Consider the following 19,335-nt stretch of genomic DNA (forward strand, 5'->3'; position numbering starts at 1 on the left):
GCCTGCAGGATGCAGCACTATGAAAGACTTAACACATTGCTTCAGTTTAGACACAAGTATCTGCAATTTTACATGGTACAAGAAAGTGACACATTTGCACAGGTATGTTTATTTTCCCTGTGTTTACAGTGCATCAATTGTAATTTTAAACCATTCAGAAATCACGATTTCATACCAATTTTACATACTTTACATCACAGTTCAACAACGTTAACACAGTTGTATCTACTAAATCAAATGAACAAAATGGCCATGAACATTTACACTAGTCTTCTGTAAACAAGTTTTTTTTATAAACAACAGTAAATGGAATTAACACAGACCACCATATGAAAGAGGGATAAGCTTTTCCTTAAATAAATCACTCTCTTTATAAATACTTCAATTCTCTCAATATACATTTACAGACATAGTCGATTAAAAGCTGGTTACCTACACTGTTCTTTAAAAAGAAAATGTCTAGAGATGGACCACAGTGTGTTCAATTCACCTAACATAAGAAGCAAGCATATGATTAGTAGAATGTTAAAAGTATTACTATACTTCAACCTCACTTCTGTTTGTTTACACCAACACTGAGAAGATTGTCATGTTAGGGAACTTTTACTTGAATTCCAGCAAATTACAATCGATCTTGTAGTACACATATGGGTAGTACTCCTGTTGGCTGAGGTTTAAACCTGGAATATCCATAGTTGCCTGCAAATAAAAGTTTAGAAACCAGTCATACTCTTACAATTCAGACTCCTACTAAGAAGCAGGTTAAATATGCATGTGTTTTAGAAGCGAATAGGCCAGGTAAGACTTCAAGCTTAAATTTTTCACGTTCAAGTGACTGTTTAAATAACAGATAAAGTTAGAACTTTGACAAATGACAAACAGTATTTTTCAAAAGTAAATACAAAGTGCTTTTTTAAAATCTAAGTAGTTCTGTATCAATAATTCACATCCATCGCTATAGTAAAAACATCATCACTACTACATCTAAACACTGTCAATTTCTGAGAAGAATGTTATAGGGCGCTGAATGGTCCAGGAAGTTACATAAGTTCTTTAAAGCATCTTTAATTTTCATCTAAATTGTATCACATCCTCTTTCCACAAAAAGGCCTGGAAATACATTACGTTCAATATGATGTTAAGAATCTTTTTTCAATTCAGCTAAACTCATGGTACCTTTAGTTAACTTTTAACTATGAAAATCACTTCTTTTCAATACAAAGCAAATTAGTAGAATAAGCCTCCCAACAAACCAGTTTTACACATGAAAATGAGACCTCAACAGATGGAAAGGCTGATTCCATTTTGACAATGATTCAGCCTTCTTCAGCAGAGGACTACTATGCTAACTTGCAGTCTGTATCTTTCCATCAGTAGTAGGAAAGAATGTAGCAGGAAGAAATTACATGTGACTTTTAAACCAGACAGCTCTTCAAATATATTGGTTGCAACTTCAAATACCATCTGCCTTGCAAAATTGTAAAACAGAAGCAGCATTTTTTTTAAGGAGACAAAATTCCCTGTACTGTGAGAAAATGAAGAATATGGACAGGTATAGCTTTTTAATGATGCCAACAGACTTTTTGCTTTGTTTAAACATACCAGTAGCAGTTAAAAAGTACTTACATCAATGATAGCTGCTGCACTGCTGTCAAGATGTTTGTATAGGTCATACAGAACTTCCCTCAGTTTCTTCATTGTTTTCTTATTAGGCTGAAGCAGCATTGCCTGGAAGTTAACTGGCAAACCGTACCTGAGGAAGTCAAGTAGAAAATTGTGGAAATGCTGAAATAAACCTTCTTTCATAATTCAAAGCTGAATTTTATTTTGTTAAAGAATCCTATTGCTGAAGAGGAAATTCTGCTCATTTTAATTTTTGCAAAACTATTCTGTGTCTACAATTCAGAAGGCATAAAAAAAGAGAACTTCAAGTTTAAAATAAAACTGAACCAAAAAAATTTTTAAAATAGTTTTAAATCCTTGAGTATTTAGCATCATTCTCAACGTTACCTGAGCATTTAGACTAAATTTTGAACACTCCGTTAGTTTACTTTGCTTATGACACTTGGTGGACAATGTAGTTTCTACATAATACTAAGAAGACTGTCCAAGGAGAAGATACACAATTATCCACCTCAAATATTTCACAACTGGCAACAAGAGCTATTGCCACCAGCTATTCTCACTGCCCTACTTTTTGCTTCCTCCTTCCCAGAAGAGCAGCATTCACATGCTACAGTTTGGTAAATGCAAGCTAGATGTAAATTCTTACCAAGTCTAGGAAGAAAATCACTATTCAAGTCTGCTTCATTACCTTAAAACAGATTCAACAAAAACACGTAATGCTTTCACATGAATCCATGCAATGAAAGCTTCACTGAAATTAACTTTCAGCCATCGAACCAGAGGCCCCTGTGAAAGAGAAAAGGGAAAAAAAAATATGCTATTCAAACATCAGAAAAAGACTCAGCCCATTATGCATCTTTGAGCAGCTACTCAATATCTGTACCATGATAATAAAAGACAAGTTAAAGACAGAGTTCACTACAGACATAATGGCTCAAGAGTGTTTTGATACAAAGTAAAGAGAGATTTAATGAGACTTGCCATTGTCTCTTCAGTTCCCCATCTCAGTTGTCATGATCTAACTCTATTAAAGATCATTTTAGTAATATTTGATTATGTAATTCAAATACTTGTCCATTTTCAAACTTCAAACATTATCAGTGGCAATACCAGCCCTTGGTTCAGTGCAGTAAGGAGCCCTTGTGCTGCAGGAAATTCAATTATCCCAGAGCAGATTAGCAGGGTGGCAGGCTGGCTACATCATGTTATCCTTAAAATGCTTTCACTGAATCACAACTTCATGAAATTTTTATGTAGTAATAACAAGTTTCTTAGATGTCTCACATTTCTATAATGACCAGTTCATTAAGACTTACGAACTGCTTCTTCTTGTCAGTTGACAGTCTATTCATTTCCTCTTTATCGGCTTTCATCTCTTCTTCATTGTACTGGAAGTCACGGACCATGAATCTGCATTTGGAAGTGAATAAAATCAAAAATGCCTATCTAGAGATCCTTCAAAGCATGAGAGACAGAATGCACACAAAAAACCCCTTACTTATACTCTCTGGCTTTGTGCTTGAAGTCATCCACTGCCTTCCTGAACAAGGTGACATTACAAAGGTAGCTGTCTTGGTCTTCAAAGAGTACACTGCACAGACAGAAAACAAACCAAGTGTCAGAATCAATCAGGTTCAAATCAGCACAGATCAGTCACACCGTACCACATGTTGTACTTTACTGCTACAAGGCAAGACAAAAATGTGGATAATTATACAGGTTTTAGTTCCCAAATTAAGCACCTCATACAGAGTGTAACTGACTGCCTTAAATTACTCCCTTCATAAATGATGGCAGTTTACAGTTCACATTCAGAGACTTCATTACACAAAACCACTTCATAAAATATTTGTTAAAATTAAAAATTATTGAAAAAAAGCAACTGAAGCTAGTTTAACACTGAAACGTTTGGACTACAGATTTATTAGAAACGTGTGTTTTAAAGAAAAATGAAATGGATATAAAATAGGAAATTACACAAATTAAAAAGATACAGGTTGGCAAAAGAAAATGTTTCTTAGGCTGTAAAGATGACTCCCTAGATTTACCATTTTATGATTTAAAAAAAATCTGCTTATTTTGAGGGTTTACCTTAGGAAAAAAAAGCTTGAACAGATTTAGACTGTTCCTTAGTGTCATACTGGGCTCAACACAAGCATTATCCAACAGTTTAACACGTTGCCTTTTCTTAAGCTAGCCCTAGGCCATGGTTTCCCAATAATCAAATAAGAACCACTGGCTGGTCTTCCAAATGTGAAGCTATCCAGAGCAAGTTCAGATTTTCTAACTGGCACAGAACCAGTAATATCAGATTTGCCTGATCAAAACCTCAATCTGTCAGGTAAAATTATCCACAAAGGGATGCTTTGTGCTACATGTGGACTTTATCTTCAATGTGGTTACAAGGTTGCTAAAGTGGTTTAATCTTGCCCACCACAGCACCTAGCACCAGTTTGATGCCAGGGACCCAAAGAGACAAACTACCTTTTTTTGTACACAACAAAACCATTTACACTTCCAATTCTCCATTCTTTTGAAAGTTTTCAAAGAGTTCATAAAATTTGTTTCAAGTCCTGTGAATAGAGACGTAAAGCTCACAGGGCAGCAGCCAGCATTTGTTGCTTATCTCCACCACACTCCAGCTAGAAGCTGAATATATCTGACCAGAACTAGATTAACTTTTCAATTCTCGTACTCTTCTCACATAAGTTAAGTTTGATAACTTTGTAAACCCTAGAGTTCATTTGAATCTTACCTCAATTATTTGATCAGATAAAACTATAAAGCTAGATATATTGACAAGTATTTGACCAATCTTTAAAATTCGAAGTCTTTCTAAATAAATAACATTCCTGAAACATAGCACATGCAAATATGTGATTTAGCATTTAACAACTTACTTGCTGGAACGTGGTACAACCATCTCTGCTAGTGTTTCATACTGCTTAACCCAGTCATTGTAATTTAACCTAGAGAATACACAGGTTATTGTTAGACTTTTAATCTGAGATTAATGGATTAAGTTTTTTTTTAAGGTAAAAACATTTAATCATCACATCTTCCATCTCTGGTGTAGGTTGTCAGAAATATGCAAGACTGAAGAAATGTTCAGTTCTCCTCATGCTGTTTTTATATGTATTGATAAATAAACTACAGTGATGGCAAAAACATATTTTCAGTCTTCATGTCAGTTTACAAGTGCAACATTTTTTAAATCAAAGAATTATGAAATTAAATCACCATTAAGTACAGATCCCAGGGGACCAAATGAAATTAATTGTCAAGGTTAATCAGAAACTCCTCATGCAACTCTGCTCTTTTGAGCAGAGGAATACTACTTCCACAATTATAAACAGGTGCTCTAGAGTCCTGCACTTGCCTGAAAGACTGGGAATTTTGGAAACCCTGCCTTTCTGTAGCTGGTCATGAAGAGGTTCCATCCTTTCAACAGCAAAAACAAGTCAAAGAAAAATAACAGTGAAGATATTCTAACCATCTGCTTTCTGCTAAAGTCACCACAAAACTGCTTTTCCTTCACCAGAGTTTGACATGTGACAGACTCTAATCGTTCCTCTGGTAAAGAGAGCCTGTGGGCTTTTCATAAATCAGAAGCTCTATTTGCTTGCAGCTCCAGAAAGAGAGTCAAGGGCCGTTTTCCCATTTTACAACAGTTTTGAGGGCATCTGGTTCACCACTTTCATTGGCCACACATAAACATGAGATTTCTGTTGTTCAAACATTTCAAATAAGAACAGCCTGTTCCCCCAGCAAGCCTTCAACAGGACGTAAGCAGGGTTCCAATGGCAGAGATTTAGGTCAGGAAAAAAAATCAGTGTTCAGGCAATCTAAAAAACATACAGAGCAAAGCAGTAAAGAGTTCACTCACTAAGTGGTAAAAGTTGGCGTAGTCCTAACCAGGATAATTTAATGATTCAGCCTTCTAATGTAAAAGGAGTCATGTTTTTACTCAGAACTTATTTTCGTAAGGACACCATCTGGAACATGACTACTCATAGCAAACACTGGATAAGAAACATAAAACTAATCTCCAGTTTCTTCAAGAAATTCATGAGCACTCAGCAGTCCTTATGAGGAGTTTTTGTGAACAAGGAACACAGGCACAGACGCTCACTTATCTCTCCTGAGCATCTTAACAGTTCTGTTTGCTCATCCACGAAAGCCCCAAGTAAATTCAGATGTCATTCTTACACTATTAGAGGGTTGTGAGATCTATTATTTGGTTTATATTTCTTATGGCATTCTGTTCTTAGGATGAATAAACTTACTTCGGCACAATCACTAATAACGTGACCAAATATTCTGAATCAAGGACAAAGTCCTCTTTCTTTACAATATCAGCAAGACTTCTGGTTAGCAAGCTTCCCCTGCAGAGAAACAAAGACAGCCAGAACAATTACATGTTTAAGAATTGAATTTGTCTGGGTAACAGTTTCCAGTGCCTAATAATACAGCATTCTCAAAAATACATTTTACCTACACAATTGCTACTAGCAGAGCAAACCAAATGTCCATATATGCATTTTATATCTCACTGTCCACAGTCACTGACATTTTTATCAGTAGCTCCACTGCTGTGCGTCATTTCCACATTCCAAATACGTCACACGTTTAAATGGCCAACTTGTCTTTTTAAAAGCTATTTAAAACTGCAAGAACCATTAAAACCATTAACTGTGGATTCTAGTACATGGAGCCTCAGAGTTATAACTAACATAGTACAGATCTACATACAAAACATCAATAAAAGCTTAAAGCAGTGTATTTCCCCATATCATAAAAGACCAAGAATGAACATAGGTTTAACAGCGTTCAGCTGACCAACTGCCATGGCTTAGCACAGAACTTATGTCTCATCCTAAAACAGCTTGTCACGTACTGTCACTGGCATGCCCCATGGTTCTGAATCAGCCAGCAGGCTTCTGCCATTCACTGTAATGGCAGGGTTCAGGCACAACAATCAACCACATTTGCACATCAGAACTACTGTACCTCAACCATATTTCAGATAATCATCACATGTACGTGACAAGACAACATGCAGACCTTGTTTAATTTATTTATCTGTGTGCACACAACAGCTGTCTCTGCTGGTAAATTCTGAGGGAAGAAAACCAGTTAAGTTGGAGTGAAGGGAAGACTTCTTTATTTAGACAAGACACCTAAGGAGCAGCATTACACACCACTAACAGCAAGCTCCTTTCAAAAGTTCCAGCAATTTATGCTATTTGTACATGCTTTTGTGATTTCCTAATTGCTTTTCAGTCACAAGTAAGTTAACACCAACCAGACAGCTGGTAATAAATGTTCTTTTATGACAGCTGCTCTTCAAGATGGATAAACGCCTCAAAAATACATTAAGCTTAGAGCACATATCTCTCCACATTTTATTAGGTTTTCATGCTTAGATAACATTCCTGTGCTACATTAACAGAAAACAATACAACTTACGCATTCTTTCTTTCCAAATTCTGAAGATTCCCTTTCAGATTGTTGTATGCCGAGGCTCTTGCTTTTAGATCATTGTCAATCTGGTTTACTCCCTTAAAAATGAAAAGAAAAGGAATTGTGTCTAAAGAACTAGAACAGAACTTATGTCCAGCTTGCCACTGCTGCTCAAGTAATCCTGGAGGGTGGATTTGAGAAGGATGGCTTAATTAGCATGATTATGAAAAATGATAAACTCCCAGCTAGGTAACTTTGCAGTAAGTGGAAGAAGACAAAACAAATGAAGCACTTCAGTACATCCTGAACTGCTAACCATACTCATATCAGTGTGTACTCTATACAAGGTAGTGTTTTAAAATCAGAGCACTCAGTAACAGCTGGGTAAGTGAAAGAACACAGCACAGCGTTGGTCTGGCATTATAATGCTGCCTTACTGCCTCCTTCACTGCCTACTCGCTGTAAAATGGAACTACAAGCATGAAAAAATTCCCAGGGACAAGTTTCTGAACACAGTCAAGGGACTCTCCCTTTATATAGACTTAGACCACTGACAAAACTTTTTGTTTGCATAAAACACTTCAGCTTGGAGATCCAGACATGGTATTGTTTCCACAAAATAGATCTGTCTTAAAAGCAAGGTCACTTAATTAAACAGTGACCTTGTTTATGGTAACACCTAAGTTGGCTGGTCTCTAGCAGGAAGTCATCAAAAACCTGAACATTCTGTTAGTTTCATGTGGCAACACATTAACAGCTTGCACCTTTACAGATACAGAAATCCTTTAGACAAAACACTCTGAAAATGACAAAATTGAACAGGTGAGTACTTAAGGGTATTTAAATTCTTTGACTGATACAACCTTTAGCAAAGCAACATGTAGAACATTTCAGCAGCTGTCACACAAGGCATACACCTTCATGAAAATTTTAATACTACAAGAAGTAACACTAGCACCTTTTTTTTTTTTTTTTTTTTTTTTTTTTTACATCTAGAAGACAGCATAAGGGGAAAATTAATCAGAAGATATTAGACCTTTGTGCATTTCAGCTCTTCCCCAGACTGACAACTCTCTGCTTTTTCCAAGGACCAAGAATTTCAACAAGTTTAACAATGCATTACTTAAGGACAAAACCCAAAAAACATTGATACCAAATGCTGCCTTTACAAACCAGTTCCATTCAGCATTTCCTAACTGACAATACTCAAATTGCTCTCAATTTAGAGTCAGTAGTCTTTTAGAATATGACTGCTTAGACAAAACCCTGTCACTGCTGCACTGACTGAAGTTTACTGTAAAAAACAAACTGTGTTGCTTCCAACTGAATGTTAGATAATACAGAACCACAAACCTCAATGCCACAACAGAGCTCTTGAAAATAAATTGCTAAAATTACCAAATGAAGCAACAATACAAACTCCCCTTTTGGGAGTAGAATTGGTGAATAACTCATGAAGGTCATTGCAAAAGAAGGCAGACTCATGGAATTGCTAAGGGAAGTGCCAGTCTAACATTGTGAGCTTACTTCTACACAGAGCAATGCCAGATATTTAAATCATTTAGGTAGTCATTGCCAATACGTGAGTGCCTTGTAGTCATACAACTGAGCTGTTGCACTTCAGTGTATGCCTGGGTTGCTGAAAAGGTTGGACTAGGGCACTAAAAATATTGAGGTTGTCTCCTTGCATAAGTCTGATGACTAATTTCAAATTCAAAGAATGACTCAGTTAAGTGACAGCTCTCACATAGCACAGATGCCATCTCCAAAGTCTTCTGTATTGACACTGGGGTTCACAAAACTTCTGAAAGTTAAAAGCTGAAAAATTTTGATGGATAGTTTCAGCAGATATCATTTTATTTTAAATGCTTCTAACACTGCTGTAATTTCTCCTCAACTGACAAACCCCCCACTGCAATTGCCATTAGTCATCTTGACAGACATCAGAATCTGCTGCCTGAGTGAGTGAAGCTGATATAAAACCATACAGGAAAAGTAGTAATTCATGATATGACAAGCTTTTCAAATTATTTAACATCAACATATCAAGAGGCTTCACAGATTTTAATTAATGTGGCTCTACCAATTTTCCTGTATCTTCACTTTGGCATGTGATTACACGGAGATTTTATCTTTGTCGGGACTCTTTCTGCCTTGGGACAAAACTCCTGTGATATGATCTCCTAGGGATCATTTCTATAAGAACGTAAAGCATCTTCAGTCATCTTCCTTCTCTACTTAATGGACACATATCTATGGCTCACAGTTGAAAATACATTATAAACTATTTGAAATCAGATTTATGATACAGGTGTCCTGAAGCTGTCCTATAGAATACAGGCACAGCTAAACACGAAGAGAAATGGAAACCCTTAACAGGATGACTCAGGCTGAACTCCAGCAGACCTGTTTCTCTGCATTTACTATCCAACCTAGTAGGTCAATGAGATCCCTAAAGTAGATAAAGAATGAAAGACAGTTGAAGTTCAGGTTCTGGAGTACAATTTTGTTGAAGCAGATTATTTATCCAGAAGACTTCAGGACACAGACTAACATGCACTGCATCTTTGATAATTTTCAATAAAGGCCATATCTCTTCATGTCCTGTGTTTCTTTTTCAACTAATTTAATTTCTGAAAAAAAAAAAAAAAAAAAAAGTGCTGTACTATCATAGCTGTAAAAAGTTTGGTGCTTCATTTTGGTACCTTCTTCTGAAATATTACATGCCAGTGTCAGATATTAAGATTATTATTTTATATCTGTGACACACTTTTAACGTTCACATCTTCAGAGCTGCACGACAGCCAGTCATCCTTCAACAAAAGGCCACTCTGCAGATGTTTTCCAGGAATACTTACTAAATGTAATTTGTGAAATAAACTGAAGATACAGTGATAGTCCCAAAGAAAATATCAAAAATGAAAGTACTAATTGCATTCTCTGTCAGCTTTGTAGCATATATTAAGATTTTGTAATCTCTGCAAAAAAATTAATGAAGTAGTTTCATGAATCTGCAGTTATAGCAAAACACAAGTCTACCAGCACTTACCCCCATCCCAACCCCATTATAGTCCCTACACATCCACCCCTAAAGACTACCTGTATAGGTACCCAGAACAGCCTCTTTTTTCCAAGTTATGTATTTCTAGTTAGTAACATGGGCAGTTCCAAGAGCCAGTCTGCAGCTTACAGAAAACAGGGAAGAGAAAAAAAAAATCCTGAAGAGGCTGGGAAGATCTTAAAGCAGGGGGTGCCTACAGAGAACCCTCTCACTGTCTAAATCAGCCAGTCACTGCTGAGGACCCTGTATAGGCTCACAAGCAAGTATAATGCAAATTAAATCCCCCATGCATGAAACACTTTTCCAAAGTAAAGATGAGGAAAACGCATGACAACTCTCAAATGAGCTTTCGTTACATCTAACAATGAAGGCTTATTTCTCCCCTCATAACTGACTGCCATGGCTTTCAGAATGTAAGTAAGTTTCCTGGTTCACTGCTAACAGCCCACAAGGTTTGATAACATCAGACAAACAACATGCTAGTACAGCAAAACTGAAATGTAAACATCATTTCCTGACTATTTATTTGTTAGCTCAGCGATCCTAGGAAACAAAAATCAGCAAAGACAGTATGATAGCCTTCAGGGAGCATTCTCCAAATCCTAGCCACATCCTAACGTATTTCTTTGGTTACTAACTGCTACAAAGTTCACTACTATTGTTAGCTGACTAAAACAGACAAATCCCTTTGATAGCAAGTTCTGTGCATTAGTATCTCAAGTTCAAATAGGGAAGTTTTATAAAACAAATTTACCTTACCTTTGCAATAATTTCTGAAATATTCTTCAAGGATTGCTTGATTGGGTATTTGGCCATATCCCACTGGAACCTTGTTATATAGGTGACCAAGTCAACTAAAATTTTAAGGAACTTTGTTAAGATAGACAATAAAAAGACTAAGGTATTATATTCTATGTAGAACTGCTGTAACAGAAGAGAACTGCAACAGACTGGACCTTCCCATGTGTGGACCCTGCTGCTTAAGAAATTTGAAAATAAACAGGCAGTAAATTAGCCATGACCTCTGCCTTCAGATGATGGTTTCTCCACCTCTGTAGACTGTAAATGACATTTACTACCAAATTGAGGATGGTTGGAGAACTACAGATGAGAGCAACTGTTTTTTGCTCTGTGTGAAAAATGGGTGGGAGAAGGGAAGGTTATGATGGCACAAAAGACAGCAATGATCATGTGGCTCACCTGAAGTGACAGTTTTGCAAAGCTTTTTATGGAAGACACTACTCCAAGCCTTTATCCATTTATATTAGCCTCTCTTGCATCAATACAAGCTGCTAAATTCTATTAAATGGCTTTGAAAATAAAATACTGGTTCAGAGAAAAGTGCAGCTCTTTACTAAAATAAAATGCACACTGGCACCCCCAAGTCCTCCTCAGCAGGGCTGTTCTCAATGCATTCACCCCCACCTGTATTGACACTGAGAGCTACTCTGACCCAGGTGCAGCCCCTTGCACCTCAGTAAGTTTCAGGATCATTGCCTTCCCTTCTACAGTTTTAGGATACATTAGGACATCATGGTTAACACTTTACCTCCATTAGCCAGAAGATTCTCCTGAACTTTATCTTTACTGTCTTCTAGAACATCAGCCATATACTGAGCCACCTTCTTTACAACACTGAAAAATTAAAGAGAAAGATATATTTTAAAAAACCCTCAAAACCCCAAACCTGCCATTTGAGAAATACCATTCATAAAACTGATTTTAAATTGCCTGAGATTGGATCAAAAGTGACTGGATCAAATAAAGATGATGGCTGCTCTATATCCAAACTTTCTAAGAGCCCAAGCTGGGCTCAGCATCTGAAGGAGACCAACTTCTCAGAAGTATTTCATAACTTTATTTAAAATCTCTACTCTTGCTACTCACCATTCTCAATAAGGTGAGACTGGCTCCCTCACACTGGTACTGACTCAAGTGTAATGTCATTATACCGCAAAATATTTTTTAAAGTCTGTTGTACTTCCAAAATCCTAACCCCTTTCTAGAAATAGACAGAAAGGTAGAAGTCAACAGAAATCCAAGCTAAACACAAGGCAACCTTGACAATGCAATCAAGACCTACCTACCTAACTGAAAAGCCATGTATAATATTATTGACATGTGCCAGGCCAAACAGTTTCCTTTTCTATTTAAAAATGTCTACTTAAGATTTCTCTCCTTGAAACAAAAGATGGCTCCATGAGTTCTGGTTGTGTGAAATTTTGCTAAAGATCACTTTCAAAAGTCCATTAGTTTCTTCAAAATGAACAGGTTTTGCATTTTAATATTAACACTGTTTAAGCATTTCTATGGATTAGGAAATTACATAGTTACTTTCTTCAAGTGTGTAAATTCCTGCTAAAAGAACAAGCTTTTACTTCATTTCATCACCACTTCACGCACTTGTCAGGCTCAATTCTTAACAATTCTTCAGGACCCAGCATCACACAGCACTGCTACAGAGAGAACCATCCTTCATCAATGCGTAACGTTCCGCTATGGCATAAGAAGTTGAGACTATTTTTCTTTTTTCAAGAACAGATACTGTAAAAACCAGCATCCTGGCCTTCTTAAATCTTAGCTTGCTGACTGCCTGCAGAGGATCACTGTGATACAAAAAATGCTGAAAATAACCTGTGTATTATTAGGGCTCAGAAAACCATCACATCATTATTCTAAAACTTTGCATCCCAGTGAAAATAAACTGTTACCTCTCCACAAACGCATCCAGTTTAGCCAGCTCATCTGACAAACCAACCAAAACATCCAGTGTGCCAACCTAGAAGCAAAGACCAAAATGCATTAGCAGATGTAGACAAACATAGAAAGATAAAACCAGCTAACAGTAAAAGCTGCATCTCCCAACAAGTAGCTCTGCTGAACTACATAAAATGCTGGACTCCAAGACTTCACTCATCTTGATTTACCAAAGCCACACTGTGTTTCATTTGTTAGATAACCACTCCCCCCTCAAAGCACCACAGGATCAGATCTAACCCACTAGTCTGGTGCTCAGTTTCAGTTCTGCAGCCCAGCCATCCAAAACATGTTAAAACAATGTCCACATTATGAATTGGCTGTGTTTTTCACAAGGCAGTTGCTTCAGCATTTAATTCACTACTTTAGATCAAATGTGAAATTTCACTGATCAGCAAGCTCAGCACTGGAGGCAATCTGGACATTGAGAACTTTGACAAGAGTACTGCACCAGTTAGACCAACAAGAGTCTGGACTTTTTCCACCTTGGGTAGTAAAATATCTTTCAGTCTTTCTTTCCTTCTCCTCCAAAAAACTTCTTCCCTAATTTCATGTATCTAGAGTACACATTTCTTGCTGAAATATTACAGGGCATAAATGAATCTTCTGCCTAGACAAGATGTTTCTGAACATATTTGTAGCCTAGCATCTACTTTCTATATATCTGACCACTCAAATTCACAGTAGTCCTTTTCTGTTTAGCCTAAATGCAGAAAGCAGCAGAATTACTTAAGAAACTTCATTACCAAATGACTTTCCATGCCCCAACTTCTTGTGGGCCACAAGCAGAATAAGGAAGCTCATTTTAACTAGTCACTTAGAAGCCTCAGGACAAGCAAGCCCTTAAGCACTAAGACTGTTGTTCAGTGGAGACTAAACCACTGTTTCACTGTTTGAACTAAAGGATCTCACTGCTTAAACAGTGTCAACAGAATCCAGACTATTTCCCACTGTGTATAAGGTATATATTCAGCCTCTGCCCTTTTAGGAAGCAGAGTAGAAGCAAAACCAATTGTTTCTAACCCTGATGGGCTCCTCTAAATGCTGCAGGCACCCTACAGTTTGAAAGCCAACCTGACTCATGACCAAGGATCTCCTGGGAGAGACAGACATTTGTTCTAGTCCCTGTTCTAACTCAGGACAGTCCAAATGTGAATACAAGTTATGGCAGCTGGAAGACCTTAAAAGCACAGTGAAGCACTCTGTGCCCTGGGCTCATTCCTTAGCAGAGACAGGAAAAAGGCATTATGCCACCTGAATTTGATCCACTCTGTAGACAAAGACTGATGGCATTTTTCTCCTCAATTTCGTGAGCTTTGATGAGCTTTCACTACATTAAACTGAACTCCAAATTCTTGTTCAAGAAATATTTAGGCATCAGGAAAGACCTTTTCTAATTAATGCACTGGCTCATAACTTTTCCATATCCTGATGATTGTATTAAACCAAGATTAAATACTTTCAGATTTTGTTACTATTTGCTTCTCACTAAATAGTTCAAACACGTTTTTTTTCCATTTTCCACAACATATTGGCAGGTCACACTGGAATGCTCAGCCAGAGATAAACCACTGCTCTAATAGCAGAATGTTACTTCTGGACAGAGAAAAGGCAGAGCAGCTGTTTGATCAACTCCTGTATTTTAATTTGAGCCTTTTCACTGTATCTCAGACAGAAAAGGAGAAGACAATTGAGAAGGGAAAAAAAATTAAATCATTTTCAGAAAGGCAAAACAAAACAGTCAAAGGAAACTCTCAATAATCAGATCAGATCACAGGTTCCTATTTTTCTTCTCCAAGTAACTGCTACCACTATGAAATCAAGACTACCACCCTCGGAAAAAAAACTGCTTTATTTGCTGAAAGAACATAGGTTGCTGAATCTTGAAAACTTACACAGTGAACAACTAATTTAGAAGTTCAGAAAAAAGATAACCGTTGTCTGAATTATTTCTTAGATTCACACAAACATGAAGAGAAGTCAGCTGTTCTCTCTAACACATTCGCAAGTTTTAACCAAGAGAAACAAAGATGATGCAAAACAAACACACTTCTTAGGACACAACATGGGGTTTACATACCTTCAAGTCCGGAATGTTGAACTTTGAATTAGTGGAAAGATTGTTATGTTTTGTAGTTGCTGCATGTAGCTTCTCCCATGTCTGTTGACAGGTTTTTTCCCCAGGAGCAGAAATCAGCCAAAACTCTGTCATTTTTGTGCCTTTATCTTGATGTTTCTTTATTCTGGAGGATAAAGGCAAGACGCTAGCAGAAGGGAAGCAAAGGAAAGAAGAAAAAGTATCTGCCATTACTACAACAGTCAAAGCTTCGCCTGAAGAAAAACATCTCCTTCCATATTACTAAACTGCAGTTCCAGGAGTATCAGGTGGCTCCAAATTCATTTTTTCCTATCTTTCAAATTGCATTTACACCATTGGAAAATCTTTTTAAACTGACCATCCTATATGTTAAAGTGGGCCAAGTTTACAACATTAGCAACTTTCGACTGTAATTTCACAAAAAGGTAACAAGCAAACAATCTAACTGAAAATAAATCAAACAAAACAGGGCCCAAATTGCATTTTCACAGCTATATACATTTTCCAGTGTCTGTAAAACAGGCAACTTTTTCTGAAAACATCGGAGAAAAAATAAGAAAAACCAAACAAATTTCAACTCTGACATCTGTCTTCCAATCACTTTTCAGACTAGGACAGTGTTTTAAAGTAAGTAAATGCCTAATATATTTAAATGCAATAGCTCCCAGGAATTATTAAGTCACTGGACACCCCTTCCTCCTGCACCATTTTTTGTCTGTGTGGTTGGTTTTCCTGAAGCTCTGGTCCATTTCCAATAATCATGGGAAGGAAGACGATTTCCCATTTCAGGCAAAATGGAGGTATTGTCGAATACACAAGGGAACAAAAAGCTTGGTCGAAGACTTTTAAGTGTTTTCTATGAGGGGGCTTGAAATCAGAACAACGCAGAATACCAAACACGAAGTGAAGAAAGGAGAAGTGCTACAGAATGGTTTGAAAAACAAATGCTGATAAGACAAAAATTACATACAGACTGACTGTAAAATATAAGTCAAACAAATTAAAGAAAAGAACCATAGGATACAGCAGGAAATACCAAGTGTTCAAAATAAAGCCTAGAATAGGCAATAAAAATGGCTAGCTTGTTCACATGTACCTCTATGACCAGGGCTCTTTTTATAATGTACACTGCTTCATCCGTATGTTATTAGGAAGGTGGATTTCCAAAGAAAAATCTTCCATGCAGTACACTACAATCTAAAATAAAACTTATGAACAGGTGTTCTCAGCGTTGTACTCGGAAAAACGTACAGTGATGTCAAAACAGAATCTCAGCTACGGCATTGCATTTTTCAAAAAAAAAAAAAAAAAGAGAGCAAGGAGCAGGGGACAATTGCTTCTATTTAGCCCAACAGGAAACCTCAATTTACTGATGCGACTTAGCACTAAGTCCCCAGCGTGTCACTTCTTCAGGCTCGCTTTCAGAAATCACTTCTGGCGCTCGGCCCCCGCGTTTCATAAACACAAGCGGCCACAGCGAGGAAGCCGGGGAGATTGCGCCACGGGGCATCCCCACGCTTGTGCGGAGGCGACCTGGGGCCGGCAGCGGGAGCGGGGGGCGCTGCCCTCGCTCCCCACGGAGCCGCTGACCTGGATCACAGGGATTAGATATCAGCGCCCACAGCCCGGCAGCCGCCTGCCCGGGCTCCCCGGGCCGCGCCGTCCATTCGCGCTCCCCGCGGTAAACACCGCCCGCAGCGGCAGAGCGGTGGCCCGGCGCCCCGAGGCCCGGCACAGCCCCCGGGAGCCGCGGTGCCGCCGGGCCCGGCCGGCGCTGCCCTTCATGCCAGGCCCTGCGCGGCCCGGCGCCCGGGGAGGCCGGGGCGCTGCGGCAGCCGCTCGGGGTAGCCCAGACACTCGTCCCTCGTTCCTTCCTTCCTTCCTTCCCTCCTTCCCTTCCCCTGCCCGCTCTCGGGCCCGGCCCCGCCGTTACCGTCACTGCTCCATCCCCGGCGCCGCCGCCCGCTCACCCGCCGCTGGGTCACGTGACCCGCGGTCAGCTGACGCCGCCGCAGCGCCCGGTGCGAGGGGCGGGGGGCGGCGCTGTGACGCGGCGGCGCGGTGACTGCCGGGTGCGCGGGGGCCGCGGGTTCGAGGCCCGCCCCGCCCGCTCCCTGGCGGGGCGGCCGCTGCCGCGGGCACCGGCTGCTTCAGGGCTCGGGTCGTTCCTGATTGATCTGGGCTTGATTAGGGAATTGGTGTGAAAAACCACATGTGGCTCAGGGCGGCCCCGTGTCAAGAAGGCTTTGTACGATTCTGCCCTTAGGGCAGAGAAGGATGGTCGGGTTTGAAAGCATGTGTTTGTTCTTGCTGCGGCCGGTAGATTTTCCTCAGATTGAAGAAGCGCGGGATCAAGGAAACATTTAGACTGGAAAAGACCTCTAGGATCATGGAGTCCACCACGTTGAACACCAGCACGTCAATCAGATTGTCTCTGCCACATCCAGCGGGCAGGTGGTGGATTCACCATCTCTGGATGTGTTGAAGAAAAGACTAGATGTGGCACTTGGCGCCATGGTTGAGTTGAGGTTAGGGTTGGGTTGCACTTGATTATCTTGGAGGTCTCTTCCAGCCTAATGATTCTGTGATAATCTTCAAGCACCTCTGAGGATGGTGACTCCACCGCCGCCCTGGGCATGGGCAATCCACTCCAGTGTTTAATCACTCCTCTAGTGAAGAAATTCCTCCTGCTGTCCAACTTAAACCTCCCTTGGCACAGTTTGAGGCCATGTCCTCATATTCTACTGTTTGTTTACCTGGGAGAAGAGCCCGACCCCTCCTGGCTACAGCCCCCTCTCACTCAGGGAGTTGCAGAGAGCGCTCAGGTCACAGTCCAGCCTCCTTCGCTCCGGGCTAAACACGCCCGGCTCCATCAGCTGCTCCGCGCAGCACTTGTGCTCCGGACCCCTCACAGTTCCAGGGCCCTTCTCTGGGCCCTTCACCAGCTCCTCAATGTCCTTCTGAACTGAGGGGCCCACAACCGAGCCCAATACTCGAGGGGTGGCGTCACCAGAGCCGACTGCAGGGGAAAAGATCAGGTCTTGGAAAACACGGTGTTGGAAAACAGTGTGCTTCAGGGATCACAGCTACGGGAACGTGTGCTGAAATGCTTTACTGCTGTCAGTCTGCAGTGGAGGGTTTGAGAAAAGAGGCTTGCATGCAGGTGACAGTGGAAAAATATGCACTTGAGAAGAAACTCTTGCTGTTTCATTTTGGTACCTAACCCCATTTTTTTTTTAGCTCAGAGTAGAAATGCTCAGAGAAAAAGAGGAGATTGTAAATTGCTCTATTGCTAGCTGAGCTATGTGAAACTGCTTGTCATTGTAATTCACAGCATTATTTGAAGAAAGCAGAAACTGTACACAAAAGGCAAACTATTTTGGTTTGCTGGTTTTAGGGAACCAAATAGTTTGTTCCTATTTTTCTTCAGGATTTTTGGTTTGGGGTTTTTGGGTTTTTTTCCAGATAGACAAGAGTTGGAGCCATTATATGGCTGTGAGTGGCTTGTGGGGAGCTGTAGCAGAGAGAAGGCACAAATGTGACCAGAGATTTCAGAAAGGTGACTTCACAGAGTTCCAACCCAGCAAAGGATACAGTTTTGTGATTCTGGGAGCAGCTTCAGGCCTGTAGTCCTGTGCTCTTCTCCCCATTAAGTATTTATGGATGTAGATGCTCCAAATTCTGCTTAGTCAAGTTCCAAGTGTGAATGTTTTTAAACAATCCCTGATGCGACAGTCTTCCTTCTGCCATTTATGTTGTCCTTCAACCGCTAGAGGCTACTGAAAATGTTCCCATTGCCGAACTGCTCACAGGCATTTAAAATGCTCTAACATGCTCCTACTGGTACAGTTTTGTTAGAGAGGCTTTTCTCGTATCAGTATAAAAAGACTTACCCTAAACTAACATGGGTAAAACAGAAACTTGCCTACCTTAAAAGTGGGCAAACTTATTTTTAAATCCCAAATTAACAATTGCAGCAAGAACAATTTCTTAATGGGTGGATTATTAAGTTTTCAATGAAAAATTCTATAAAATCTCACAATAGGTACATTTTCTCATTATTATTGCAAGCCATTTCCTCAAAATGTGGCAATATATGCCATATGCAAACACTAACCAGCAAATGCAAGACATTATCTGTGTTATTTTTGAAACAAGATAAGATTTTTTTGAGTGATCCATAGCTCCAAGCTATCAGACGGAAACTTGGCATCAACCTCTATAAATAAACAGAGTGGTTAGTAAATGATACTCTAAAAGCAGTACTTAAGAGAAGAACAGCAAGCATTTCTAACCTGCAAAATGACAAGCTTGTAAAACTGCAGGAGGG

General features: G+C 39.5%; 1 protein-coding gene across 2 annotated transcripts; it reads right to left on the reverse strand.

The window, feature by feature from the left end:
• Positions 1 to 86: 86 nt before the first annotated feature.
• Positions 87 to 17,033, reverse strand: ATP6V1C1 (ATPase H+ transporting V1 subunit C1). Of its 2 annotated transcripts, none has more exons than XM_066177666.1 (13): positions 16,939 to 17,033; positions 14,988 to 15,171; positions 12,862 to 12,929; positions 11,700 to 11,785; positions 10,910 to 11,004; positions 7,096 to 7,187; positions 5,913 to 6,011; positions 4,527 to 4,595; positions 3,125 to 3,217; positions 2,943 to 3,036; positions 2,315 to 2,412; positions 1,627 to 1,753; positions 87 to 699 (listed from the first exon to the last, which is right to left on the reverse strand). In XM_066177666.1, the coding sequence occupies exons 2-13, from the start codon at positions 15,117 to 15,119 to the stop codon at positions 604 to 606; spliced, it is 1,149 nt and encodes a 382-aa protein (XP_066033763.1). In that variant the 5' UTR covers positions 15,120 to 15,171; positions 16,939 to 17,033; the 3' UTR covers positions 87 to 603. The 2 variants fall into 2 exon arrangements, with proteins under 2 accessions (XP_066033763.1, XP_066033772.1); XM_066177675.1 differs by lacking the exon at positions 16,939 to 17,033 and adding an exon at positions 16,102 to 16,184.
• Between the last annotated feature and the right edge of the window lie 2,302 nt (positions 17,034 to 19,335).

Source organism: Chamaea fasciata, unplaced genomic scaffold (genome assembly GCF_029207755.1).
Source record: "Chamaea fasciata isolate MVZ Bird 193981 ecotype frontalis unplaced genomic scaffold, bChaFas1.0.hap1 SCAF_1, whole genome shotgun sequence".
In the NCBI taxonomy this organism is placed as follows: domain Eukaryota; kingdom Metazoa; phylum Chordata; class Aves; order Passeriformes; family Sylviidae; genus Chamaea; species Chamaea fasciata.

Excerpts from the sequence above, each read along its gene's own strand:
- ATP6V1C1 (XM_066177666.1), bottom strand. The coding sequence starts at position 15,119 with ATGACAGAGTTTTGGCTGATTTCTGCTCCTGGGGAAAAAACCTGTCAA. Across the intron at positions 12,930-14,987 it reads TCAACATTCCGGACTTGAAG|GTTGGCACACTGGATGTTTT; the intron begins GTATGTAAACCC and ends CTTTGCTTCTAG. Across the intron at positions 3,218-4,526 it reads GTTGTACCACGTTCCAGCAA|TGTACTCTTTGAAGACCAAG; the intron begins GTAAGTTGTTAA and ends CTGTCTGTGCAG.